This window comes from Phoca vitulina, unplaced genomic scaffold, assembly GCF_004348235.1.
Source record: "Phoca vitulina isolate PV1807 unplaced genomic scaffold, GSC_HSeal_1.0 scaffold3, whole genome shotgun sequence".
Classification (NCBI taxonomy): domain Eukaryota; kingdom Metazoa; phylum Chordata; class Mammalia; order Carnivora; family Phocidae; genus Phoca; species Phoca vitulina.
In genome coordinates, this window is record NW_022589706.1 from 1688188 (window position 1) to 1715336 (window position 27149).

The following is a 27149-nucleotide window of genomic DNA, read 5'->3' on the forward strand; positions in this document are numbered from 1 at the left end:
GGGGGGGGGGGGGGGGGGGGGGGCCCGGGGGCAGGGCAGGCCGGCCTCGCAGACAGTGAGCAGCATGGGGAACACACTGGGAAGGGTGGCCTGGGTCAGAGAGGCAGCCACACAAGGCCTACAGGTCCTATTAGGGAGCAGTGTGACCTTGTGACCCAGAGAGCAGCAGGACGTCCCCAAGGACCCCAGACAGCATGTTTGGGGGGGGCACTCTCCCAGGCAGCTGTCCACGAAGGAAGAGGCTCTGTCCCTACAGGCCACAGAACCCTGGGGAGATGAGGGCCGGGGGAGACCAGCCCATAGCTCTCATCAGCTCGCAAAAGGTCTAGGACCACAAACAGTTAAGACCCTACACCCCAGGCTGCCTTTCCTTATTCAGGAGCCAACCTAAGCCACTGCTCCCCCACAGCTGACATGGCCAGCCCACACAATAGCTGCGGGGCTCAGCAAGCCCACAGGGGAGGTGGGCGCGGCTGTGATTGGCTCCCCCAGCCAGCCCCCAGGGCTAGGTGGGCACCTGGCGCCCAGCGCTCCCGGCAGCCGGGCGAGGCCGTGGGGCTAACTTCTGGCCGGTGGGACAGGAGTGGAGGTCTGTCCGCTCTCTCCCGCGGCCCTTCCCCGGCTGGCTGACTGCGCAGGGAAGGGTGGTACCCTGGGGGCTGGCAGGGCAGCAGAAGACAGAATCGGGGCTCCAGGGTGACCTCACAGAGCCCCGCCGCCTTCCCGCTGGAGCCTTTAACAGGACAGAGGTCGCCCTTCCATCGCGTGGAAGCCCCGCTTCCTGTGTCTGAGCAACCAAAGCCGGCCTCACCATCAGACAGCAAAGGGAGACCGCAGCTAAGACCGGTGCCTGGCCTCGGCCACCTCCACGGTCACCAGGAAGAGGGTCACAGCCCAGATTCTCCGCCCACCCCGAGGGGTCTGACTCGGCACATCCGTGCGGGAGAATCTGTATGCTTCAACAGCCCAGATGATCCTGAGGCTCGGCACACTGAGTGCCGTCTGCCTCGGCTGTGGTCACCCTGCTGGTACGCGCACAGCCGGGACCTGTAGCCCGAGCGCCGCCCAGGGCACTCTGACCAACTCCCGGGGCTTAGCAAGAAACCCAGCCGCTCAGGGTGTCCACTTACCTGCCCGGGGCAGGCACCATGTGGACAACGTGACGGGACCTCTGAGGACCGCATCTCTGGGCACCTCGGGCCACCGCTAGGATGGCCGGCCAAAGCTGCTGCGCCGTGGACGTGGGCGCTGGGAGACCTCAGGGCCAGCCCGGGATGCGGCCAGGAACCTCCGGGAGCCTCGCCCCGCCCAGGCCCAGCTTTTTTTGCTCCATCTCTGAAAGCCAAAGGCGGGTCAGGGGGGCTGCTCCTTGAGGTCTTCCTGTAGATTCTAGGCCCACCTGCCACTTCCCTGGCAGAAGAAAACGGGACTGGGGTTTTGCCTCCCACACTGCCGTTCTCCTCCTGACCTTCTCTTCGTCCCTGACAGTTTGCCAAGTGCTTTCCCCGCACATTCTCTCGCTGTGAGGAAGCTTCCAGCAGTCTGCTTTTATAGACGGGGCCAGGGAGACCCAGGGAGGGGAGGTAACTCTCCAGTCTGGGCCTCCCGGTGGGAGCGCCCAGAACCCCCCCCCAGTGTCACGGTGCGAAGCCACCAACAGATGACCCACTCAAACACGGGACAGTGAGAAGCAGAGGCAGTAAGCCCCGCCCCGGGGCCCCTGGGGCCGAACCAGTGTTTTCCCAGGGCGCCGACAGGCTCGCATCCAGCCAGCGAGTGGGCCCAGCGCAGCTCTCAGTTCCCGGCGCGCGCGACCAGCTCAGCGTCCAGCACCCTCGCAGGCTGGGGCCGCGGTGCTCCTCCGGCAGTGCCCGGGGCGGGGGGGGGCTGTCTGGGGGGGGGGGGCTGCAAGGCCTGCCCGGCAGGGCTGCTGTGACCCAGGCCAGGTGAGCGCCACGGCCTACGCGACATCCTCTCGGGCAACAGGCTGTTGTCCTCTGAACCCGGAGGCCTCCCCAGCGCGCAGGTCCACAGGGCTGAGCACGTGATGTGTGGCGAGACACAGGCATGACACCCCAGTCACGGAAAAGCTCCCGTGCGCTCTGACGTGGAGGCCTCACGATGGAGGTCCCCCCCCGGAGGGTTCTCCCAGGACACCGGCCGCGGGAGTGTCAGCGTGAAGTGACCAGGCGCGGCCGGGGAGCGGCTCTCCCACGGGTGGGCTGCCCAGCACGTCCAGAAGCCGTCGTGCCAGCCCCGTGCCAGGCCCCAGGGCTGCCAAGCACAACAGGCAGGTAAGAAGCCACGGCGTGTCCACGCTCACACAGCGCACAGGAAAGATCAGAAGCCGCAGGGGCAGCACCCAGGGGACACCCGCGTCTCATCAGCAGCTCGAACCCCGCCACGTCTGGGCGGCGGGAAGCTGCAGCCCCCGTCCAGCAAGCCAGCCACCCCCCACCCCGCCGGCGCGGCCACCTGCCCTCTGCTCCGTCCTGCCCTCCTCCGCCCCTGCACGGGGTCCTGCAAGGCGCTGGGCAGCGCGAGACGCCAGGCCACGACGGGGCCTCCAGACCCGACGGAGGACCTCCCCCTGCCCTCTGCGGGCCGGGCCGGGGGGGACGGACGGTTCTGCCGCTGCCCACACACGGGCTGGGGAGGAACGCGCCGGGGCGGCGCCGCGGTGGGCTGGTGGGGGGCGAGAACCCCAGTTCCGGGGGGAGCGTGGGGCCGGGGCTCCCAGGGAGGTCTGACCCCGCCGCTCTCAGGCCAGAAATCACAGCCCCGCGCCCCCTGCGGGCCAGTGTGGGGAGGCCACCAGACCTCTCCGCCCCTCGCTCCCTTGGGGCCCGGGGAGGTAACCCAGGCAGGCGGGTTCCCAGCAGCCCCTGGCCCGCGGCCAGCGCTAGTGAGTGTGCCTCGCACATGAGATCCCCGGGGAGAAGGCGTGTGTCTGCTGACAGTCTACGAGGAATACCCAAATGTCAAAAAACGTGGGCTTTGGGCAATTTCCCATTACATTTAAAACCTTTCCATAAGACTCCTATAATTACTGCATGGTTTCGGGACAAAGGCAGAAACGTCGCATCCTCCCTAGTCCATGCCTGCCCTCCTAAATCCCCCGGTGACACTCCCGGTCGGGGCGGCCCGTGCCCCCCCTCACCCACGGCACAGGCATGGGCGCACGCCTGCCCTCAGGCTCACGCCAGGACCTCTGTGGCACCTGGGCCCATCCGCCCTTCCCACGGGGCCCCTCTCTGGCTCTGGGGGTCAGCAGGACCCCAGCCTAGTCTGGGTCCTCAGTCCATGCATGCCCAGACCACCCGCTGGCTAAACTGACTCCTCATTCAGTTTGCGCCCCCAAATGACCCGGAAGAGGTGACCCCAGGCTCTCACAGTCACCCTGGTTTCTTCTCTGCCTGGCACTCAGCAGTGTCCACACCATCTGGGCATCTGCCTGTCCGCCTGCCACTTGTCTCCTCCACTAGAACACAGGCCCCAAGGGTAGGGCCTTGACTCCTGTCCGGCGCTGGGAGCCCAGCACCCAGCCGGGGACAGCACAGCGGCACTTCATACATACGTGCTAAATGCTCGGTCATACCGCAGGGCGTGACCTTGGACACAATGACGGTCGCGTCTCTACTGCCTCTTCCCACGGGTAAAATGGGGATCTGACAGTATCTACCCAGAAGGCTTTTGGGAGCATTCACAAATCCTAGTGTAAAAGCCTCTAAGCTGTCGGGGTCTGCGTGTGACCTGCACAAGCACAGATGTGCACAAAGGAGGGAGGGAGGGGGCTTGGGCACGCACCACACCTTCCCCCCACCTCCAGCTTTAGCCAAGGGCTTTTAGGCACCGACTGGGAGCTCCCCAGTCCTCCCAGCCATGGTTTCCAGGGAGGCCACCTGCCCCCAATTAGATGGAAAGGCCAGTGGAAAATGCCGAAGTCCCAAGAGACGTAGCTACAGAAGGTCACTGGACTCCAAATTCCCAAGGCTGGCTGGGCCCCAGGCTCAGCCGTGAGCCTTCTGAACACAGAGAGCTGCCCTCTGCCCTGCAAGGGCTTCCTCTCTCAGACTCCACCTGCCCAGACCAGGTTTTCTAGCAGAATTGGCCTTGCAGGCCGGGTAGTTTTAGCCTGGCCCCCTCCTCCACGCAGGCAGCTTGCCCCGGCCCAGAGAATGAGCCCGGAAGCAAACCCTGGGTCCTCCTGATGGAGCTGCTGGCCCCAGCGGTTTGTGAGCAGTCTGTCCAGTCCCCAGGAAGCTGTCCTCTGCACACCGGGTTCCCATCAGGGCACCGCTCCTGCGTCTGCTTTGCTTCCTCTCCATGACATCAGCCCCTCTGCGTCACCGGGCTCTGGACCAGGTCCTCCCCTGCATCTTCCTCCCCTGCATCCCCCCCAGTCATGTGGGTGTCCTCTCTCCGTCTCCAGCACCCTGAGCAGGCCAGACCCTTGTCTCTCCCCAGGCTCCCTATAGCAGCCTCCTGGGCCATCGCACCAAACCTCCAGCCTCCCGGGGCCACCGAGTGGCCGTCCCATCACTTCCCCTCCCCTGGGGGCCGTTGCCTGGCCCGTGACGTCTGCAGAGTCTGGCTCACGTCCAACTGTCCCCAGTCCTCCAGGCTGACCAGACCTGCCCCACCCTGCGGTCACCCGCGGCGCTGCTGCTCCCCGAGCCTGGGTTGGCCCTGCCGGCCTCCAGCGTCAGCGAATGCGCTTGCTTGGTCAAGGGCAGCCCTCCCCTCCTCGAAGCCCCCAGGCCCTCTGGGTTGGCCTCCTTTAAACCATGGTGCCTCCTGAGCTTCCAAGCAGACCATAACCTCTCCCAGCCCGTCGGGGGGGTGGACGGGTTCATGAAGACAAGGGGTGTCCCCCAGGTCCCCGCACAGCTCCCTCACTGGCCTCCTATGAGCGTTGCTCAAACATGACCGTCCTTCTAGAACCTGCCTTGCTCTCCTGCTTTCCAGTGCTTATAACCTAACTCAGCGTACGACTGACTTCACGTTTCTTTTGAGAATAGCGGGGAGCGTCCCGAAGGCGGGGCTCTTCAGCCGACGGGTCCTGGCCGGAGGAACAGCGAGCGCCGCGGCCACACGGCAGGCCCACGCACGTACCCGCCGCGCCGCGGGAGGGCTGGAAGGCACCCTGAACTCTGCCTGCTAACTCGTGCGAGGGTCCTGTGTCCCTCGCGTCACCAAACCCCAAAGCAAAGTCACCGGGTGGCAGCTGACAAGCCAAGCCCGTCCGCGTGTGCGCTCGGCGTGGGCTTCTCCTGCTTTAATTTCGGCAACACCAGATCCTGCCAATGATCCTTTTCCCTCTTCACCCTGGCTGCGGGGAGTTCGGAACCGAAGGTGGGGCCCAGATGCCGAGTGCGGGGGAAATGGGAGCCGGTCCACGGCGAGTCCGTTTTACTTCCTCGTGCTTCACCTCTTCCCCCTCATCGCCTCGTCCTTTTTTGGTCTTCACTTAGTCCTCTTGTTCCCCGGGTCTGCTTGGGTGCCACTTGCAGGCCGTCTGGAACGTGGAGGCGTCAGAGCAAAGCACGCATCTGCACGCGCGCGGAGAGCCCAGCCGAGGGGGCAGCCGTGGGGGGCGTGTGCCCAGCCCCGCCCCAGCCCCCCTCGCGCGAGCACTTCCTCCCTCCGGGTCTCTGCTCCCCCGGGTTAGGTCAGTTCCCAGGAGCCGCCCTGCGACTGGGCCGCCTGGCCTTCTCCCCCTGCCTCCCTTCCCTGCTCCCTCCCGCACGGGTCCCCCGGGGGGCGGGGGGCCTGGCCAGAGCCCTGGGCCCCTGCTGGGCGCCTTACCTTGAGGACGAACCCATCGGGGCAGGCACGGTCATACTTGTACACCTTGTAGACGACCAGGAAGACGACACAGGTGAGGAAGGCCAGGGCGAAGAGGACCAGCACGGACACCTGTGGGCAGAGTTGGGCCCGTCAGGGGGGCTGCGAAGGCCGGCGTGCGGGGGCGCGGGGGGCAGCCAGCCAGCCAGGTGGACGCGCAGCGGCGGACGCAGAGCCCGTCTGTGGTCGGAGCCCCAGCGGAGCCCCGGGAGGCTTCGGGGACGAGCGGCCAGCGGGACAACCTTCTCACCGCGTCCACAAGCTCTCTTTGTCGTAAATGGCCCTGTGTGGGGAGCTGGGGGTACAGGCACGATCGAGCATCACGGACACTGGGACACACAGTGGAGCCGGCCTGTGGGCTGCCTTTCCGCCTGCTGCCAATGACCGCGGTGACGCACCAGCCACCTGCTCGTCAGCCGTTCCACATGTCTCCTGCTCCCGGGGCACCAGCCCTGCCGCTGGGCCGGGAGCGGCGAAGCGGGAAGGCCTGAATCTCCGGGGCCCCTGTCACCTCTGCCCTCAAGTCTCCTGCGTGCTCAGTTGTGTCCCCTCGCCAGAGGGCAGTCCCCACGGTCACTGCTGTACGCCGAGCGGGCGGCACATAGCATATGCTCAGGAGACGCGCGGGCGGGGGCGGGACAGGACAGCGGGCACGGGGCTGGGAGATCCTGCACGGCCGGGGGCTGCGGAGCGCGGGGGACACGACGGTGCTCGCTTGGCTGCTGGGAGCCCCCCCGCCCCCGGCAGGGGCAGGGCACGGCCGGAGGCTAAACGGCCGTGCAAAGGCTGGGCAGCCCAGGTGGGGGGAGTGTGAGTCTTCCTGCTGACAGACCGCTCCCCAGCCCGTGAGCAGACACAGCTTTCAGGCTCCTGAAGGGGGGGATTCAGAGGCCGCGGGGCCCTGGGTGCCGGCACGGGGCAGGGGCTCCATCGAGGTCAGCGACTCCCCCCGCCCCGGCCCTCCCGGGCGCCCCCCCAGCTCCTCCCCTGCCAAGCCCGGGCGGAACTCCGCCACTTCCTGGGGCTGCAGAAGAGGCTGGGGGCGAGCCCCCAGCGACAGTGCCCCGAGCCCTGGCCTGGCCTCGGGACCCCTGGGCGCGCGTCCCCCGATCCCGCGCGGCCTCCGTTACCGTACAGGCCCTCCACCTGTGGAAGACCAGGGCGGCGCTGGGCCCCACGACAATACGGGTGTGAGGAATGCTCCCCAGGGGGACAGACGGACAGACGCCCACCCCATGCGTCCCCCTCCCCCCACCTCACGCATGCCTCTCTGGCCCCCGGCCCCCGCGCCCGTGACACAAGACGACACTTCCCCACCTCGCAGGTGCTGTGGGGGGTACGAGGGCGGCAGGAACTGGGCAGACGCCCACAGAGAATGCCAGGGACTCCGTTTCCCAGGCTCTTCATCACCAGTCTGCAGGGTCCTCCCCAGGCCTGTGGGGGACGGTGGGGAGCCCCGGCTGGGGGCCAGCGCTGGGCCCCTGGGAAGCGAAGCGCGCGGCCTGCTGGGCTGGGGCCGGCCCCACCTGGAGCACTGTCCCTTTCTGGCCCACTCCGGGCGGCCCTCACTCCCTGGGGCCCATGAGCACCCACACGCTCCCTCCTCTCGCACGCCCACCTCTCCCCAGCTCACGCTCGCTGGGTCGGGGCGACACCTGTTCCTGAGGCCCCAGGCACGCAAGAAGCCTCTGCGTCACCCCCCATGAGGCCCTTCCTCCCCGTCCCTAAGTCCCATCAGTCCCCCTCACCATCTCTGTCCTCCACCCCCCTTTTCCCTTCCTGTGACCTGGGGACACCCTCACCCGGACCCTCAAGGCCGTCACCCTCTCTGGGGCCAGAGAAACCGCAGTCTGCCTGGACGGTCTATATTGCAGACGGAGCCCATGCCCGGCACACGGACACTGGATAAAGTCACCGATACTTTGGGGCCCAAAGTGCCCACAGGAAAGGCACCCCGGGGTTCTGGTGGCGGCTACGGCAAGACCACCACCACAGACCCCAGACATCCCGGGGGGACGGCAGGGGCGGCTGAGCACGGAGCTGAAGGAGGTCAAGTGTGCAGGACAGGCGAGGGGGTGGCAGCCCCAGGGCCACGTGGCCACATGGCCACAGACGCAGCAGCTGGGACCCTTGCGCTTTCCAACGCGAGCGGCAGCCTCGCTGGGGCCGACACCTGGGATGGGCAGCTCTGCGCAAGTGGCTCAGCTCCTCTGGGCCAGGCCCCTGCCTGCCAGTGGCCACAGGAGGACCCAGCTCCCAGGGCCAGGGCAGGGCCGACGACCGGCAGCCCGACTGACGACAGCGCCCGGGCACGGTGCACACCGGGAAGGAGGCATTTGCCCTTGTTTCCGCAGCTGTCACCCCCCATGGCTCCCGCCCTCACTCGGGTCACACGGCTAGCAGATGCAGAGCTGCGCTCCCACCCAGGCCACGCAGCCTCCCTCACGCCCACCGCCCTGTCCTACCCCAGCCGCCTCCCCAGACTCGCCCCAAATCTGCCTGCTGAGGACCCAGCTACCCACTCGCGGCCCCTGGGGGCAGCAAGCTTCAGGGGCTCTGCACCGTCCAGAGCAGCGAGGCTGCCTCACCCAGGGTGCTCTGTGGGAAGAACTGTTTTTAATGTAACTGGTTTCCTTCAGAACCGTTTGTACTTTTTTTTCAAGTAGGCTCCACCAACACGGGCCTGAACTCACGATCCTGAGATGAAGACCTGAGCTGAGACCAAGAGTAGGACGTTTAACGGACTGAGCCAGCCCACATGCCTCATAACCCTTTGTACTTTATTTTAGGCATTTGAAAACATGCCAAAAAGAGGCCCGTGCCACGCAGTAGGTTAAGAAGCCCTGTTAGACTATTATCTGCTCAGGGAAATATTAGCAAGCTGAATTCAATAATACATTAAAAGGATCATACACCATAAACAAATGGGATTCATTCCAGGGATGCAAGGATGGTTCAACAGCCGCAAATCAATGTGATACGTCACATGAATAAAATGAAGGATAAAACACGTGATCATCTTCAAGAGATGCCAGAAAAGCATCTGACAAAATTCAACATCCATTTATGATAACTCTCAACACAGTGGGTATAGAGGGAACATGCTTCAACGTAATAAAGGCCATCTAGGACAAGCCCACAGCTAACATTGTAATGGTGAAAAGCTGAAAGCTTTCCCTCTTCAGATCGGGAACAAGACAAGGATGCCCACTCACGCCACTTCTATTCACCATATACTGAAGTCCAAGCCAGAGCATTAAGAAAAAGAAAAGGCATCCACGTTGGAAAGGAAGAAGTAAAACTGTCACTATTTGCGGGATGACATGATATTACACATAGAAAACCCTAAAGATTCCACCAAATAACTCTCAGACCCAATCAACAAATTCGATAAAGTTGTAGGACACAAAATCAATACACAAAAATATGCAGTGTTTCTATACATAATAGCAAACCATCAAAAAGAGAAAGTAAGAAAACAGTCCCATAAGGGGCGCCTGGGTGGCTCAGTCGGTTAAGTGTCTGCCTTCGGCTCAGGTCATGATCCCAGGGTCCTGGGCTCGAGCCCCGTGTCAGGCTCCCTGCTCCGCGGGAAGCCTGCTTCTCCCTCTCCCACTCCCCCTGCTCATGCTCTCTTACTCTATGCTCTCTCTTAAATAAAATCTTTTAAAAAAAAACCAATCCCATCTGTAATTGCATCTAAAAGAATATCTATGAGCAGGTTTAACCAAGGAGATGAAAGAACTGTACACTGAAAACTCTAAGACACTGATAAGAAAACTTGAAGATGACACAAATAATGGAAAGATATTCTGTGCTCATGGTTTGAAAGAATTAATATTGTTTAAATGTCCATTCTGCCCAAAGCAATCTACAGATAGAATGCAATCCCTATCGAAATTCCAATGGCATTTCCCACAGAAATAAAACAATCCTCAAATTTGTATGGAACCACAAAAGACCCCAAATAGCCAAAGCAATCTTGAGAAAGAAGAACAAATCTGGAGGTATCGTGTTCCCTGATTTCAAACGATATTACAAAACAAAAGCAATCAAAACAGTATGGTACTGACATAAAATTAGAATACAGACCCAGACACGAACCTACACATACACTGTCCATTAATTTATGACAAAGGAGCCAAGAATATGCAATGGGGAAAGGACAGTCTCTTCAGTAACTGGTACTGGGAAAATTGGACCACCTTCTTACACTATATACAAAATCTAACTCAAAAGCAATTAAAGACTTAAACATAGGACCTGAAACTATAAAATAACCCTAGAAGAAAACAGAGTTAAAGTCCTTGACATCGGTCTTGGCGATGACTTTTTAAATCTGACACCAAGAACAAAGGCAACACATGCAAAAACAGACAAGGAGGACATCAAACTAAAAGTGGGACAGCAAAGGAAACCATCAACGAAATGGAAAACCCAGCCTCCCGAGTGGGAGAAAATATTTACAAGTCATATGTATCTGATAAGGGGGGTTAAGGTCCAAAATACATAAGGAACTGCTACAACTCAATAGCAAAAAAAAATCCAATTTTTATAGTGAGTGTTTGTGTTACACAGTTGAAATTACCATAACGGTGTATGTCAAACGATCCTCAACTAAAACACACACGCACGCACACACAATCTCACACCCTAGGGCATTCTTAAACCTGTCCCTTGAATTTGGAAGCCACGCCTGTGTTTGGTTCCCAGCGCCCCATCTGTTTAGGTTTAAAAATAAGCTCCATCTCTCGGCGGGGCTGCCAGGAACCACTTTCTCTGGGGCCCTCCTCCTGGAACCTGGCCTGGGCCTTTCATCCGGGATTCCCCGGGCCCGATGACCGAGGAGCTCACAGGACCAAGAAAAAAGACCGTAACAGTTCCTGCAATAGTCAAGGGAGAGGGGCAAAGAAAGACATCCACAGACAGTCAGGAGGGAGTGCCTCGTGTGGCAAAACCTTCCCCTGCAGGCTGTCCCCATTCCGCCCCCCCCCCCCACACCTCTGCAAACCCTGAGCCTCCCCTGGGCCCAGAGTCTGCATAGACCCGGGAAGTGCCCCGTGGTAGGAAGAGAAATGTGGGTTTCCTATTCACCGTGTGGCAGAGTGCACCCCTGTGGTTATCATGGCCTGAGGAGAGCGCCATGGGCCTTTCCAGAAAGATCCCCAATTGGATCCCAGCTCTGCCACCTGCCAGCTGTGTGCCTAAGCAGATCACCTGCCGGTGTCATCTCTGGAGAAGGAGAAAAGCCTCGTGCTCATACACGTTCAGCAGGAGAATGACCAGGGATCAAGGGTTTGAAGAGATGCCAGCCTCACGTGCCAGGCCCGTTATGGGTTAAATTGTTTCTCCCCACCCCCAAAATATGGAAGCCTTGCACCTTGGTCCCTTTGAATGTGACCTTATTTGGAAATAGGGTCTTTGCAGATGTGATTAAGTTGAGGTCATCAGGGTGGGCCCTAATCCAATGCGACTGGGTCCTTATAAAAAGGGGAAATTCGGACACAGAGACCCACACACAGCGAGAACCTCGTGGAGATGGAGGGCTGAGCCAAGGAATGCCAGGGTCACCAGCTGCCACCAGAAACTAGGGAGAGGCAAGGAAGGACTGCCCTGCAGGTTTAGAGGGAGCACAGCCCTGCCCACCCACACCCGGACGGGGCTTCTGACCTCCGGAACCGCGAGACCGTCCGTTTCTGCTGAAGGCCCCAGTGGTGCACTGGGTTACGACGACCCCGAGCGAACTCATGCAGCCCCAAAAGCCAGAGCCCTGTTAGGGGGGGCTCACGCTGGTTTGCCTCCCCCACGGGTGTTCTCTGTCTGCTATCATCCCTGTCCTTCCCCAGCATGCCAGACTGCACCACCTTCTCTCCTCCTCACCCTTCAACGCCCTGGCCAGGCCCGCTGCCTCCAGGAAGGCTCTGGAACACCCTAGCCTCTCCCAACACCAATAGTGCATGCACGGACTGTTTCCCAGTGTTTCAAGTGAAATCGAAGTGTGTCCCAACTTGGAGAGTTTCACAAACCTCCCCCTCTCCCATGAGACAACTAAGAATATTCCAGAAAAAAAAGTGTGAAATTACCTAACCAAACATACCTCTTTCTCAGGAGCATTCTTCAGGCTTTCTCTAACGTCGACACGGCCTGACTAGAAAAATCCTGGAGAGCCCCCACCACCAGCGGCCCCATTTTTCAGCCAATTCCAAAATACTCTGACTGGAAGGACAAACTGGCCACTCACTGCCCAACACGTGTCAAGAGCCCTGGTTTCCCAGGCCTACTCGGCCCCCACACACAGCAGCTCTGGAATAAGCATCCGCCCCTGACTTCTGGGTCCCTGTCTGCCGGGAAAGGGGCATGCCAGCCCAGCACCCGAGGTTACAGCGGGGAGCCCAGGAGACCCATGCTGGGCACCCAGGGGCGCAGAGTGAGCCCTCGCTACACGGTGGGAAGCCCATTCCCGCAGTGTCAGCCCTGGAGCCTGAGGATGCTCGGAGACCCCCGTGTTCAGCACCTTCCTTTAGAGGTGATGGAGGCCCAGTCCCTGAAAAGACAGCACCTTCAAGTCGTGCCAACAAGACACCCAGTTGGCGCTAAGAGCCCAGGGGCGCCCGCAAGAACAGCCACGAGCAGTGACCCAGCCTGAACGCACAGGCTCCAGCCCGGCTGTGTGTGAGAATCACAGGAGCCCCCGAGGACCCCAACAAGGGGACCCCACCCAGAGCCCCGGCAGCAGAATGCTGGCCCCAGGATTACTTACAACTTTGCAGACGCTTTCTGTACACAACGGGAGCTGAGGACCGTGGGGTAAACAGAGGATCCCCTTCGGCACAGAATTCCTGGAGCCTGGGGGCTACTGAGCTCCCGCCCCAGCCTTGGCCCACTTATGCCAAAATGCCCTCCTAAGAGTAGCTCCAGAGGCTTCCAGCCTGGTCTGTCCTGTGGCAGGCAGCTTCAGTAAAGCTCACGTACTCCTCGTGACAGCACCCGAAGGCGATCCTCCTGACTGCATTTTACCCTCAGGGACACTGAGGCTCAGCCAGCGCGGGTGACCAGCGCAAGGCAAGCGAGCTGGGTCGGCTGAGCGGTGTCCCCTAAAGACATCCGGGTCCTAACCCCGGGAACCTGTGCACGTCGCCTCATACGCAAAAAGCGACTCTGCAGATGGATTAAATCCAGGTCTAGAGATGGGGAAGGTCTCCTGGATTATCCAGGTGGGCCCAAGTGAAATCCCAGGGGTCCTGCCAGGAGGGAGGCAGAGGAGACAGAGTGGAGACTGGAGGACGCTGGGCTGCAGGTGGAGGAAGGGGCCACGAGCCAAGGAATGTGGGGACCGTGGCTCTGGAAGCTCAGAAGGGCCAGGACACGGATCCTCCCCTGGAGCCCTCAGAGGAGCACCTGCCAAAACCTAGACGTCGCCCAGTGACACTGATTCAAGGCTTCGGAAGCCCCAGAACTGTAACAGCATGAATGTGTGTCGTTCTGAGCCACCCAGTTGGCGGTACTTGGTTACGGACGCCCCACGGAGCTAGTCTGCCTCCTCTGGAGCCCATTTCCCCAGTGCCCCCTGAGGGAGGGAGGGAGGCAGGGGAGGAGGGAATGGATCCAGCTGGCAGGCCGCCCAGCTCCATCCTCTCTGTGAGCACTTACACCGAGCCGCCCTCGGGTACCTGGAGCCAACCCAGAGCGTCCCCGCAGCAAATGGAACATAAATTCAGTTTGCAGGGGTGCCAGTCTGTCTGGCTTTCATGAAGCCAACGATCGCGCCCAGGAAGGAGGCGGGACCCAGGCCTGCTCTGCCCTCCGCGGGCTCCTGGAGGCCTGGAGAGCCTGGGGTGACAGCCAGGGCCTGCCCCCACCTGTGGTTCCGGGGGCGGCGGTGGGCCCAGAGGCCAGGGACAGAGGCGGGGGGTGGGGGGGCCCTGGGCTGGAGAAGGGCACTTCCTTGGACGCAGGGCCCCTGCCTCTACTGGGCACACGAGGCCCAGTGCTGGGGCCTGTGATGCTCTCAGCGACCCACGAAAATGGTTTTTAATTTTGTTGAAAAACCGGAAATAATTATATAATAATCATGAATCCAGTCTGGATGTCATAAGATAACGTCCTTTCTTCTTGCGCCTTTTTTTCTTTTTAAGGGGGAAGGGGCCCACAAAGAAAAGCCAAAAGTGCCTCTGGGCCCGGGGCCCTGCCTTCTTCCCTCTGTGGACTCCCCAGTGGCCGGTGCACATCCTGCAGACGAGACAGTGGCCGCCTTGGCCGCAGAGCATCAGGCCTGGTCTCTGCTGCAAGGTGTTAACTCGTCACAGCTCCTCCGTGGGGCTGGGTGGGGTCCTGGCGGACCTTCTTCTGCGCTGGCCAGGACTTGGGTTTGGGGGGGGCGTCTGGGTCTTGAAGGAGGAGCCGCTCGTCAGGGCAGCAAGGGCGGGAGGGGTGTCCCCCGAGGAATATGGTGCGTCCAGCTAGTGTGGCTGGAGCATCACGTGTCCTGTGGGAGGTGACACGAGCCAGCCGACACGGGTCCTTGTGCGCCCCATCAAGCAGCAGGAAGCCAGGCAGCTCCTGGGCACTGCAGGACTCGGGAGGCAGCTGCCCCTTGGTGATAAGTCCCCATTTCTTGTCACCGCGGGGGTGACAGCCCGCGGAGGCGCTGCCCGTCGGCCGGAGGACATGTGTGCCACCGACCGACGTGTGTGTGTGAGGGGCGCGGGAGAGAAGGCAGGTTCCGCGTAGTCCCAAGACTTGGGTCACTTCTGTGAAGCTGTCAAGAAGGGCTCTGAAGCAGGAGACTCTGGGAACCACGCAGGGGCTGTACGCTCCGTGCGTCCCCCGGCCACTGTGCTCCACGGTGGTGCGTGGTGGCCCGGACCCCGCTGCCGGGGCCGGTGGCCTGGAAGGCACAATGTGCGAGAGCAGCAAGGCTCAGGGGAGAGCTCAGGGCAGGGTTTCCATATATATGCTTATTTATTAACACATCAAACACCAAGACCTCAGAAACACTGGGATTTCAAAGGAAGGAGGAGAATACGCACGTCCCGAGATCCTGGCACCGGCTGCAGCCTGACACAAGACCCCGTGTGAGCCGCACGGGCCACGGTGTCGGGTAGAGCTGGTGCTGCTGGAGCTCACGGCCTCCAGCAAAGAGGGAAGGGCCTCGAACGCCACGAACTAGAAAACGTTGCTAGGGGAGATGAGAAGAGACCCAAATAAATGGCAAGACATCCTGTGTTCACAGAGTGCAAGACTTCATATTGTGAAGATGAGAATACTTCCAGGGTGATCTGCAGACTCAGTGCAATCCCTAGCAGAATCCCAACAGCCTTCTTTTGCAGAAATGGAATTGCAAGGGATCCCGAAGAGCCAAAGGCATCTTGGAAACAAAAAATAGGTCAAAGGATTCATCGTTCCCAATTTCAAAAGTTAGTGCAAAGCTACGATAATTAAAACGGTGTGGTACTGGCGTAAGAATCACCATGTAAGTGGAATAGGACAGAATCCAGAAATACAACCCCCAGTGTCCATGATCGACTGTTTTTTGTTTTTCATCAAGTCGCCCAGACCATTCAATGGGGCAAGAAGTCTCTCCAACAGATGGTGCTGGGACAACCGGCTATCTACACGCAGAAGCAGCTCGACACTTACCTCACACCAGATATGAAAATTAACTCAAAATGGAATAAAGACTAAATATAAAACCTAAGCCATAAAACTCTTAGAACAAAAGAGGCAAATCTTCGTGACCTTGGACGTGGCAGCAGTGTCTTAGATCTGCCATCAAACACCCAAGAAATGAAGGAGAAAAATAAATTGTACTTCAAAATTTAAAAATTGTGTGCAAAGAACACGAGCAGAAAACTGAAAAGGCAGCCCACCGACCGGCAGCCAGGATCTGCAAACGATGTATGTGACAAGGACGTCGTATCCAGAGTCCAACTGAACAACACAAAAACAACCCGATTAAAGGTGGGAAAGGACTGGAAGAGACATCTCTCCAAAGACACACAGATGGCCAACGGGGCACAGGGACAGATCACCCACGTCATCAGGCACCAGGGCAACGCAAATCAAAACCACGATGAGACACCGCCGCGCCCCCACTAGGCTGCCTATAGTTAGAGGCCGAGAATGACCGGTGTTGGCGGGGTGGGCAGCGCTGGGGGTTGGCGGGAGGAGGAAACGGGGTGACCGCTGATGGGTAAGGAGTCTCTTCTTGGGGGGATGAAATGGTCTGGAACTCGACAGTGGTGAGGGTTGGACGACACCGCAGAGGGACTACATGTCACTGAGTTGAACACTTCAAAATGCTGAACTGTATGTGATGTATATTTTACCACACTAAGGAAAACTGGGCGAGGGAGAGAGACGAGACAGGTGAGGAACGGGAAGCACAGGTGGGGGGGGCAGGGGTCCTGGCGAGACGGGGAGTCCGAGCCCCAGCAGTCCTGCCCCGGGGGCAAGAGGGATGTTTTCTGGAAAGAACAGCCAGGAATGGATGGCAAATAGAATATGGGCCTGGGGGGACAGTGCGGGGCGGGGGGGGGGGGAACTATATAAGGAGTTTATAAGGAGGGGACCATTTCTCCTAGACGCTTATTAGGACAGTCCTGGCTGGTGGTGACTGCCTTCGCATCCCAAATGCGCAGTGTCCACTGTCCCTCTCCAGAGTGTCCCAGTCCGGGCCACGAAGTACACAGCCACTCAGCTTACGAGGCCCTGGTCCACACGCTAATTCTCTCCGTGCCCAGGGGGAGCTGACAACACCCCCACTTTACAGACAAGGGGCTCGAGCAGCATTTGAGTCTGCTTGTGGTCTTCTGCTCCTCCTGGCCTGGGGCTTCCCCTCCTGCCGGGGGCCTCTGGGCGGGCGGGTCACTGCCTGGCGAGACGTCTGAAGCAGGGAAGAGCTGTCCCACGGGGCCTGTGCAACGGCTGGTGTGGAAGACAGAGCTCGGTGGGCTTTGGGGTGTCAGGAGGATGTGGGTCTGAATCCTACTTCCACCCCTGGTTAGCTGGCTGACCCGGAGTCCGCTCCTTAACCTCTCTAACCTTAATTCCGCACCTCCAAAGTCGAGCCAGCAAGATCAACCTTCAGGACTGTTACCAACACGGAAAGGACTAACACTCGTGCGGCTCAGAGCCTGAGCGCGCACTGGGTCGATGGCTAGGTTAGTCCTCCTCATTCCTCCTCCGCTCCCTCTGCCCTCCCCCCCCCCAGGGGGAGGGGAAAGGAAATGTGTTTTCTGCTGAGTAATGCAGTGGAAAAAAAAAAAAAAAAACTTGGAGAAACAGGATGAATCCTGACATCTTCAAGCATGTGCAACACTAAATATTTTAGATAACCCACAAAAAAGTGAACACACAGACACCCCTTCTCCCAAGATGACTCAACCCACTTATTACTGGATTCTGGATGAGGCCCCACTCTACAGCTGGGCCAGAAAACCGTGGGCTCTGCGACCGCAGAACCTGGCGACCGAGGCCGGCAGGGTGGTGAGTGGACGGCTACGGGGGTGTCCGCAGGCCATCCTCGGGTCCCCAGTGCCATGCACGAAGACCTCCCCCGCTGCCGAATGCCAAGGAAATGGTGTTGCCGTTCATAAATATTTAACAAGTGCATCTTGAAACACACCGGGGGATTACTGGAGAGTGTGGAAAACAGACGGGTGCACAGGAAGCTCAAGGTCATTAAGGATGTGAGAAAAAGATACAAACCGCCCACAGAATCGTTTGTGACAGGATGCTAAGGGACACCCCCGCGGCAGCCCCAACTGCCAACACCGGGGGCCATTCAGACAAACTCTCCTTCCAGGACGTCCTCCCAGCTCTGTGCAGACCACGAAAGGCGCTCAGACCCTCCCAGAGCCCTGAGGGCACCGTGGCACCAGGCGGAGGGCGTGCGGTTTGCTCACCCGAACCCTTATAATTCACAGAGAGAAGGTGTGTGGATCTCAGACACTTCAACAGCTCTCCATCAGGGCAGCCACAAAGCAGAACCTGATGGAACCTTCCTTTAATCTGCCTAATTATGGCCCCTCCAGCTTCTGCGACGGGAGGGCACCCTTAGCAGCAGCCCCAGCCGCACCCCGACACTCCACTCTGCCCTGGGGGAGGGGAGCGGGACCGTGCCACTGGAAGAATGTTTAGGTTTACTTAGTTTGAGAAACATCTCAGCCTGTGTTGATTCTCAGCATAAATCCACCTCCAATTAATTAAACGAGCACTTTTTCCTCGTTGACACTAACCTCTTCGGAAGCCTCGGCTTCTGGCCGCTGCTGGGTGATTCATCCAGCAATCCCAGTGTGGCGGAGTCTTACAAAACCCTCTCCCCATCAGCGGTTACCTAGCAACCAGCCTAGCAACCTCGGAGCCAAGAGATTCATCCCCGAGCGATAACCATAAAGTAACATCCAAAAAGACATCTCGTCTCAAGGATGCCATCCAAAGGTATATAAAGAGGAGATGCAAAGCAACCAGCTCCTTGCTCCTGAAGTGCACAAATTAGAGACAAAGGGGGACGCGTTATTTACTTGTTGATTCAACAGCCAGAAAGACACGGTTTCATCCCTGCAGTTCACGCACGGAAATGAGAAGGGCTGAGGAACGGCCGGCCTGGGCGCCACACGGAAGCTGCCCGGAAGAGGTTCTGGCCAGACCAAAGCTGTGACGGAGCCCCCAGTGCGGCCCCGGGGGAGGCAGATCTTCCCTCCACCCCCCGCCTCCTGTCACAGGTTCGCTCTCCAGCCCTCAGCCGGCTGCCGCCGCACAGGACAAACATGCCCTATTGGGTGTTCCATTCAAAGATGTCAGACACATAATTGGGCAATAAAAGGCTGGGAGAACATTCCAGAAGGGTGAACGCCCTTGGCATTTCCAAAGGCATCAGCTCTCCTGAGCCTGCCCTGCCCCTGCGCTAGGATGCACCTCCATCCACAAAGGGCCCCAAACTCAGTGTATCACCTGGAGAGCTCATCACAGTGCGCGTTCCCAGGGTCTTGGGTCCCTCTGTTAAAAATCAAACTTCTGGTGATTTCAGTGCTAGCGGTCCCACACTTAGAGGAACGGTGCTCTGGGGCCGCCTCTCACGCACAGACCCCGCGGCAGGTGCATGGGGAACCGGGTACATCTCCTTCCCTGCTCAGAAGGGTGTCGGCACAAAAGCCTGACGTGCCCACCGAACGCGGGGCGTTCAGCTGTGTGAGTCTGGCCCACTGGCCTCCCAGTCAAGTGGCCCAGGCCACCTGGTTCAGGTCTCGCTCTGCCACTGACTGTGACCTTGGGGGTCGTCTGCCTGTCCAGGTGGGAACTGCTGAGTTAACACCTGGAAAGGGCTTACACCCACCCGTGGCCTAGAGAGAGCGCTCTATTGGGAGCTGCCTTCTTCGACAAGCGAGGGTCCCCCAGGCAGACCCTGGAAGTCTCCCCAAGTCACCACGTACTCCAGGTCAGCAGCACGGCTAGTCACCCAGTGACTCATCGAGCTGGGGGTGTCTGGACGGCCCCAGAGAGGACAGGCTCTTATCCTGGCTGGCAGAGAGGCCGCCCCACTGGACCTCACCAGGACGCCTGGTCACACCTGAAGAGAAGCCTGGGCCCCTCACAGGGGGAGCCCGGATGCTGTGACATGAAGGAAGAGACCAAAATGAGGCTTACTTCCCCCGGAGAAGACTCAAGTACACGGCTGCTGGGAAGGAGGGTGACTTGTGTTCTGTGTGGCTCAGGGGACAGATGGAGGGCCCCGGGCAGAGGTTACCAGGAGGGGCTTCAAATCAACAAAGGCAAAGGATTCCTAGATGCACAATAGTCCAGGGGCCACTGGGGGGCTCAGTCGGTTGAGCGGGTGACTCCTGATTTTGGCTCAGGTTGTGAGATCGAGCTCCCCGGTCAGGCTCCATGCTCAGGGCAGAATCTGCTTGGAATTCTCTCTTTCCGTCCCACCCCCTCTCTAAGATAAATAAATAAAATCTCTAAAAAAAAATGGAAAAAGCAGCAACATGGGCTGCCTGGAGTGCAGAGCTGCCCGTGTAAACATGTTCCCCGGGAGGGAAGCCACATCACCTCGGGTGTCACAGCCAGGTGCAGGCTGCCCAGGGCCAAGCTCTCTGCCTCAGTTTCCCCTCCACTGTGCAACGGGGACGACAGGGCACACTTCACGAGGTTTCTACAAGGATTAAGTGAGCCGAGAAGTCTCACGAGCTTGATCCGGAGTCTGGCTCGTGGGAGCGCTCCCGGTTCTCATCCTGTTACTGCTCCTAACAAAGGACAGCGGAGGCCCCAGGAAGGTGAGGTCAATCCCCGGAGGCTTCGTGGAGGAGCTGGTGGCTGAGCTGGCCCTGGAAGGAGCTGGAAGGCGGGCCTGTGCGGAGGTGTGTGTGGCAGGCCGGGGGAGGGGGGGTGGAAAGGCACTGGCCTCGGAGGCTCGGACCAGTCGGAAGCCCCCCCAGGCCCCCGAGACCACCTGGGATTCCTAAGCCTCCACGCCACCCCCTTCAGCGTGGTTGTGAACCCTAAGGAGGCCACGGAGGCTAAGCATATGAACGTGCCCAGACGGTTTCGGTATAAGACTAGGGAATGGGCTCACTGCGATGCAGTGCCCTACTGAGCACCTACTGTATACATCACCTTCTTGGACATCCCCTGCAAGGTGGGGGCAGAGACGAGGCAGGGTTCTGCCACCACAGCCCCGTCCACAGGGACGGGCTCAGATCTTCTGAGCCCTCGGCTTCTGGGCACCTGGAGCCAGGTAACCACACCGATGCTGCCGAGAACCCTGGTGGCCAATGTGCGTCACCCATGCCTTCAGCGGGGGCCCTGGGGACCTGTAACAGGTGAGCGTGCGGGAAAAACACGAACGAAGGACACCGGAGCTGGGGGACAGAGCCTGGCACACAACGGACCCCAAAGGATGAAGGGTAGCACCCCACTCTGGGGGGACCTAAAATGCCAGGGCTGAGAAGGGCAAGGGTCAAATCAGGCATGAGAAACCCAGATGCTGTCAGCCATCAGAATGACGGCTAGGATGACCTTGAAATTGAGGTCACTTCTGCCTCAGCCAGGAGGCGATCCCCAGGGCGCGGGGAGTGCAGGTCATCCGAGCAGCCGCAGAGAAGACACACGCGAAGCCGGCTGGCCGGAGCGGAAGAAGGATTGATCTTGGGTCAATCCGACCCGGTCCTGGCCGTGAACTTAATGACACGTACAGACTGCCCAGCCAGGAGCCACCCGAGGAGCATCTCAGCCCGTACACCATCCTCATACCACCAGCAGGAACCCCAGACGCAGGACTCTCTGCACCTCAATCCTGCCGCTAGAAAGTGGGTTCTACCAGACGTACCCGCCTCTTGGGGCAGATAAATCACACGGGTGAACACCCCGCAGACACGGAAGATCACGGCTTGGAGGGGTCCGCCGGCCCGGCAGGCCCTGCACCGTGTTTCTCCAGCCGGTGGGGCAGGCTGGAGCGATGCCAAGGAGGGATTCAGAGTCACGGCACACCCTGGGCTTCCCTACTTGGCCCACGAAGCCACCTCAGCTCTGTGAGCTTCGCTTGCAGCTAGTAACCAGTCCCCAGGGTTTTCGTGACATGAACGGGACGCTGAATGCACAGGTGCTTTGGGGGACTGCAGGGATTGGGGGTCCAAGCGTCTGTGCACCCAGACACCCGCAAGCTGCTCACACAGCCACACGGAGCCACCAGAGAGGCCACCCACGGCCACTCTGCAAGGTCTCTCAAATCACCCCTTTGAATCTGGGTGAGGGCCCCCGTTTTCTCGTCTCTCGCGTTTCGCAAAGAACAAGTTTCCAGAAGATCAGCATCCTGACTTGCTCAACCAACGCAGCTGTGTCCACCCTCCAAGGCCGCCCGACGTTGGGGACAGCTCCACCCCTGGCCTGGCTGGAACCCTGCCCCTTTCTGGGCACCTGGAGCCAGGTAACCACACCGATGCTGCCGAGAACCCTGGTGGCCAATGTGCGTCACCCATGCCTTCAGCGGGGGCCCACCACTAGGGAGCACTCCCAGCGGCCCGGGCAGAGGGCACACCGGCCAGCCAAGCCCCGCACCTCCGCATCACGCCAGGGCTGCTGAAGGGTGGAGGCCGAGTACAGGCCTCTGGAGCCTGGACGGCCGTGACTTCTCTGCACCTCAACCTCCCCGTCTGCAAGATGGGTTGTCCGGATAGTCCTGACCTCTGGGGAGGCTCCCTGAGCTCAGCTGGAACAAGGAGGAGGCCCAGAACCAGGTCTTGCAGGTAATAAGTAGGCCGCCTTACCTTTGTGGGAGCCTGCTTCCTTCCTGGAACCGTGAGGTAAGGATCTTAAAGTCTGGTAAGTGATTGTTCACCTGTCTGTAACCGTTGTCTAAAAGAAAGTTTTGGGGGTGGGTTTTCCCTGTTATTAAAACTAAGTGAGACTCTTAACTCTAGAGAACAAACCGGGCGCCTGCCCAGGAGAGGAGGGGCAGGCGGAGGGGTGAAGTCGGCGAAGGGGATGAAGAGCGCACTTACCGTGGCGAGCACCGGGAAATGGACAGAACCGTTCAATCACTATACTGTGCACCCCAAACTCACATAACACTGTGTGCTCATCGTGCCGAAATTTTAAAAAATAATAAATTAAAATTAAAAATTTTTTAAACACAAACTCCACCCCCCGCCCCCCACCAAGTTATGTGTGGTCGTTTTGGAAGATGAAGGAAATAAAGAAGAAATTTGCAAAGGCACGGGGTGGGTTTTGCACAGCTGGGGTGGGTCCTGTTCCCGTCACTCCAGGGGCCAGCTTGGCGCCCCGCCCCCCACGCCCTGGACACGAAAGCAGCATCTTCCCCATCCAGGGCTGCTCACCTTGAACCTCTCGGTGACCCCCTCGGTGATGCTGACGGTGAACTCCGCTATCTTGGGAGGGCGCACTTTGCCTTTCTTGCGGTCAGGCTCGTACTCGGTCTTCGTTTTCACAACCACCTTGTCGGGGAAACAGGGAAGCAAAGCGTCAGAGGAGCGGCCAGATGTGCGCGGACACACCTGCCCGGTGAGGACGACTCACCGTTTCGCCCACAAGGGTGTCACAAAAAGAATGCGACCAGCCACCATTTGTTGGACATCTCAGTGCCAGGACTTTCAGAGAAATGGCCCGTGAATAATCCTGAGAGCAGCCCCAGGAGGGAAAGACGGTACCTCCGGGCCAGAGAAGTGAAGCTCGTCGGCCAAAGGCCACCCAGCCAATGGGTGCCAGGGCTAACCCCCGACACGGTGGCCAGGGAGTGCGCTCGGTTTCCGCCGTGGGTAGAGCGAGGGGAGAGGCGAGGCGGATCAGGAAGGAGCAGGCCTTCAAGGAAATGTATCTCGCATCTCTCAGCCCCGACCCCACCATTTTCTCCCTCTCCTGCCCCTGCAACGGCCCCCAGAGGGTCTCCCTGCTCCTCTTCCCCTCTGCTCTCTACTGCGGAGTGGGAGAGGTTTCTCCACCCAGGCACCTGCCCCACTCTGCCCCGTACACACCCTTCCCTGCATCCCCAGCAGCTCCCGATGAGCCCCGTCCAGCCTCCTCCCTCCGAGGCTCACAGCCCTTTCCTCCTCTTGCCTGAAGCCAGGGACGGTGTACTGCGCTGTCCACGCCGCACATGGGGTTGTCCATCTCCAGTCCCCGCTCCCCCCCTCCTGCTTCCAGGAGCCAGGAAGCAGCAGCTGGACTGCAGAGCACCAGCCACCCCCACACTCTCCCCCCCTCCCCGCCGAGAGAGAGAGAGAGAGAGAGAGAGAGAGAGAGAGAGAGGTTCGCACCCGGTGCTCTCCGTGACCGTGGGCCCCAGGGCAGACCTCACAGGACGCAGCGAGTCAGGATGGTGGGCCCCGCGTGGGCCTCCGGAGGGGCTCTCAGACCGAGCTGTGACCTGGAGCCAGCCCCGGGAGAGAAAGCGGCCCATGCCAGCCGCCACGAACAAGTGATCCAAGGGCCACAGAACTGTGATCAGACTCGTTCCTTCCCTCCTTCGGTCCCTTCCGTGCACGCAGCTCCCGGAGCCGAGAGGGCAGATATGCCTACTGTGACTGTGGGTGCCCCCCCCCGGCTCTGGAGGCAGCATGTGTGCATCACCCTACTGTCCTCAAATCCCAACTGTCCCTGACTCGCTGTGTGACCTTGAGCACCTGCCTGGCCACTCGGAACCTCAGCATCCTGGCCTGTGAAATGGGAACAGGGCCTAGCTCAGCCGGCTGCAGGGAGGAGGGGGGAATCCGTACAACGCTCGGCGCGGTGGGAACCCGGTCAATATGCTCCGGGCCTGGATTCACCTGCCTCTGCCACTAACACACTCGGTGACCTTGGACTAGATCCTCTATCTCCACATCTGTAAAACAGGGCCACTATCAGTAAAGTTACTGGCCAGATGTCAGGTGAGAGCGGCCCGGGCCTTGCTGCGAGCCCCACGACCACTGTCACTGCCGAACCGCGGCACTCGGTACACGCTCTGAGCACCACGTACGACCCCGACGGGGTACCTGACCCCAGCAGCCACGGCACCTGGGACAGGTGACATCACCTCCCCGAACCCTGCCTGTGAGCCACACAGCGCTCTTGTTCCGGTTACGTGAGAGGTCGCGTCCCAAGCAGGATGGAATGTGTGGCCCATGCCAGAAGCTTCTGCACTGGGGGGGGTTGTGGCCTTCGGCCGTGTGACCTTGGACCCATCCCGTGAACTCTCTGAGACTCAGTCTCCTCATCTGTGACCTCAGAAATCTTCCAACCCAACCACTGGTTCCAGCCCATCCCTGCCAGTTCCCTCCCTTTGTTTGAATATTCCCAGGGATGGGAGACTCATTACCTTTCAGACCTACCTAGACTGCTTCTAAATGCCCAATTAGTTGGCCAGAATTTCACGCCTGCCTGAAATCCCCCTCCCTGCTATAAGCCAACTGTGTGCCGGACAATTCTGGAACGGAACAGACTGAGGGCAAAGGAGGAGGCTCAGGCTGAGCGGAGGGAGTCACCTGACAGAGGTGCTGCCTTGGGACACAGCGTTCCTGGCACAGGCCGCCACCACTCTGGGGCTGAGGCGGGAGGGGAAGTGGGGGCAGCCCCCCGCCCCCGACCGAGCTAGCCCAGCAAGTCCACCCCAGACGGTGAAGGGGATGCGCCAGCGGAGGCAGCCCTGCCCCACCCCTCCCCCCAAGCCTCCTCGGACCCTCAGTGCCCCCGAAGTGGCCCCACGTGGCCTGGGTGCACAGGTGCCCAAGCCGATCCTCTTCCTGAACCGAAACACCTGCTGCCGGCCCACGCTCCTGCCCCTGCCCCTGCCCCCCACCCACAACACAGACAACGGACTTGGGGGGATGGAAACCACTCTAGAGGGCTGAGTAGGTCAAAGGATCCACATGGGAATAAAGGAATCTTCCAGAAGGGAAGGACCCATCGCTGCATAGATATCCCCCCATCCCCATCCGGTGGTCAGCAGTCACCAACATGCCGGAATAAAAGACAAAGACCTGAGTCAGAACGTCCTCGCCAGGGCTGAATGAGACAATAAATGTAAACGCACTTCGGGGACTAGAACGAGCTTACTCGCGGCCGGGGTGGTTTTTAAGGCGGCAGCAAGATGGTCAGGAGGGATGCTGTGTATAGTATTTTAGGTCTGAGTTCTGCAATACAATTGTCGAGACTTTAAATCATCGCATTTACCTTTTTAAAAGTTAACTCTTGAAAAGATTATCCTCCACGTACAGAAACTACTTGATTGGATACTGTACTCAAGAAAAGGGACTCTAAATTCAGAAAAGAAAAACCCGCTTTGGGGAAAGGATGATGAATGGTTGTCCCCAGTTACACTAATACCCAGCGAGCTGAGCACTTACTTCAAGATTTCACAAAAGGAACAAAGAGAGGAAGGAAGCTCCCAGTCAGAACCGACACCCTGCCGCATCTTACAGCCAGCCTGGGAGGGGCAGGCGGGGAGGGTGAGGACGGGAAGCCAGCCCCTCAACGAGGGTCCATCCGGCCGAGGAGAGGGGCCTCCCCACCGCCGCGGGGCAAGCCGGGCTGAAACCGCATCACCTGGGCGGCCACACCGAGCAGCCGCGCCCCAAGTCTCTTCCCCGACCCACAGCCCCCTGCTACCGTGGGGCAGGGGCGGGGAGGAGCAGGGCTGGGGGCCGCCGCGGTGGAGCCAGGGGCCTCTCTCGGACAGGACTCCCAGGAAAATCGAGAAGGGACCTTCCCCCGACTGCGCTCCCTTGTCAGGACCGAGCTGTCTCCCGATCCGGAATCCCGCGCGGGCACGCCGTCCTCCCGGGGGGCCTTCCTCCCGCCGCCCGAGCTCGCCCCCACTTCCCATCCCCAGCGCACGCCGCGCGTCTCTTTTGTTGCGGCCGCCGCCCGAGACTTGGGGTGCGCACCCGGCAGCGCGGGGGTGCCGGGGGGGCTCTCACCTTGTCCGGGGGCGGGAACTGCAGCTGATTGACATCGAGGGGCGTCATCAGGGGAATGGTGTCGAAGCCATCCTCCAGCAGCGGCTGCTTGGCGCCCTTCTCCGCGAAATTGTTCCCCAACTTCACCATCGTTCCGGGAGACCCGAGGCTGCCGCCTGCGAGGGAGGGCCGGGCGGGAGTCACCGCGAGCTCACCGGCCCCCGCTTGGCCTCCGGGGAGGAGGGGTCGGGAGGACGCGGCGGTCGCCGCCCGGGACTGGGGCGGGGGAAGGGGGGTGAATGTCCCAGGCCCTCCCCCACCCCGCCCCGCCGCGGGACCCGAGCGCCGGGCTCAGGGGCGCACCGCGGCCGGGGAGGGGGTGCGCCCCGTCCCGGAGCCGGGGACCCGCGCGGAGCGCCACCTCCCCCGACCCCCCCCACCGGGGCGCCGGGCGGCCGTGGTCCCCGCCCCGGGGCGGACGGCTCGGGCCCGCGGGCCGCACTCACCCACGCCGGCTCGCAGGTCTGGCTCCGAGCGCGCAGCGAGCCTCCGCGTCGGCCGCTCCCGCGCGCAGCAATGGCGGAGGCGGCGCCGCGCGGGGCCGGGCGGGGGAGCCGAGCGAATGGGCTCGCGGCCGCTCCCTCCTCCCGCTCGCCGCCTCCCTTCCCGCCGCCCCCGGGGCCGCCCGTGCGCGGGAGAGTGCGCGCGTGTGGCGGCGGCGGCAACTCCGCCCTGACGCAGCGCGCGGGGCCGCACAAAGGAGCGCTCCCCGGGGACCCGCGCCCGCCCCGGCTGCGGGGGGCGCGCCCGGACCCGAGGCTCGCGGCGGCGGCGGCGGCGGCCAGTGGGGGCGGGGCGTCGGGGGGCGCCCCGGGAACGCGGGCGGGGGCGCGCGGCGACTCGCGGCGGGAA

At 60.6% G+C, this 27149-nt stretch overlaps 1 protein-coding gene across 1 annotated transcript in view; it reads right to left on the bottom strand.

Moving 5' to 3' along the window:
• The window catches only part of NSG1 (neuronal vesicle trafficking associated 1), a 28675-nt gene extending 1820 nt beyond the window's left edge, over nt 1–26855 (bottom strand). The window contains exons 1-4 of the mRNA XM_032399791.1: nt 26744–26855; nt 26259–26413; nt 22683–22799; nt 5809–5919 (exon numbers count right to left, since the gene is read on the bottom strand). Of these exons, the coding sequence (XP_032255682.1) occupies nt 5809–5919; nt 22683–22799; nt 26259–26387 (357 nt within the window). The 5' untranslated portion in view covers nt 26388–26413; nt 26744–26855. The remainder of the gene's footprint in view (nt 1–5808; nt 5920–22682; nt 22800–26258; nt 26414–26743) is intronic.
• Between the last annotated feature and the right edge of the window lie 294 nt (nt 26856–27149).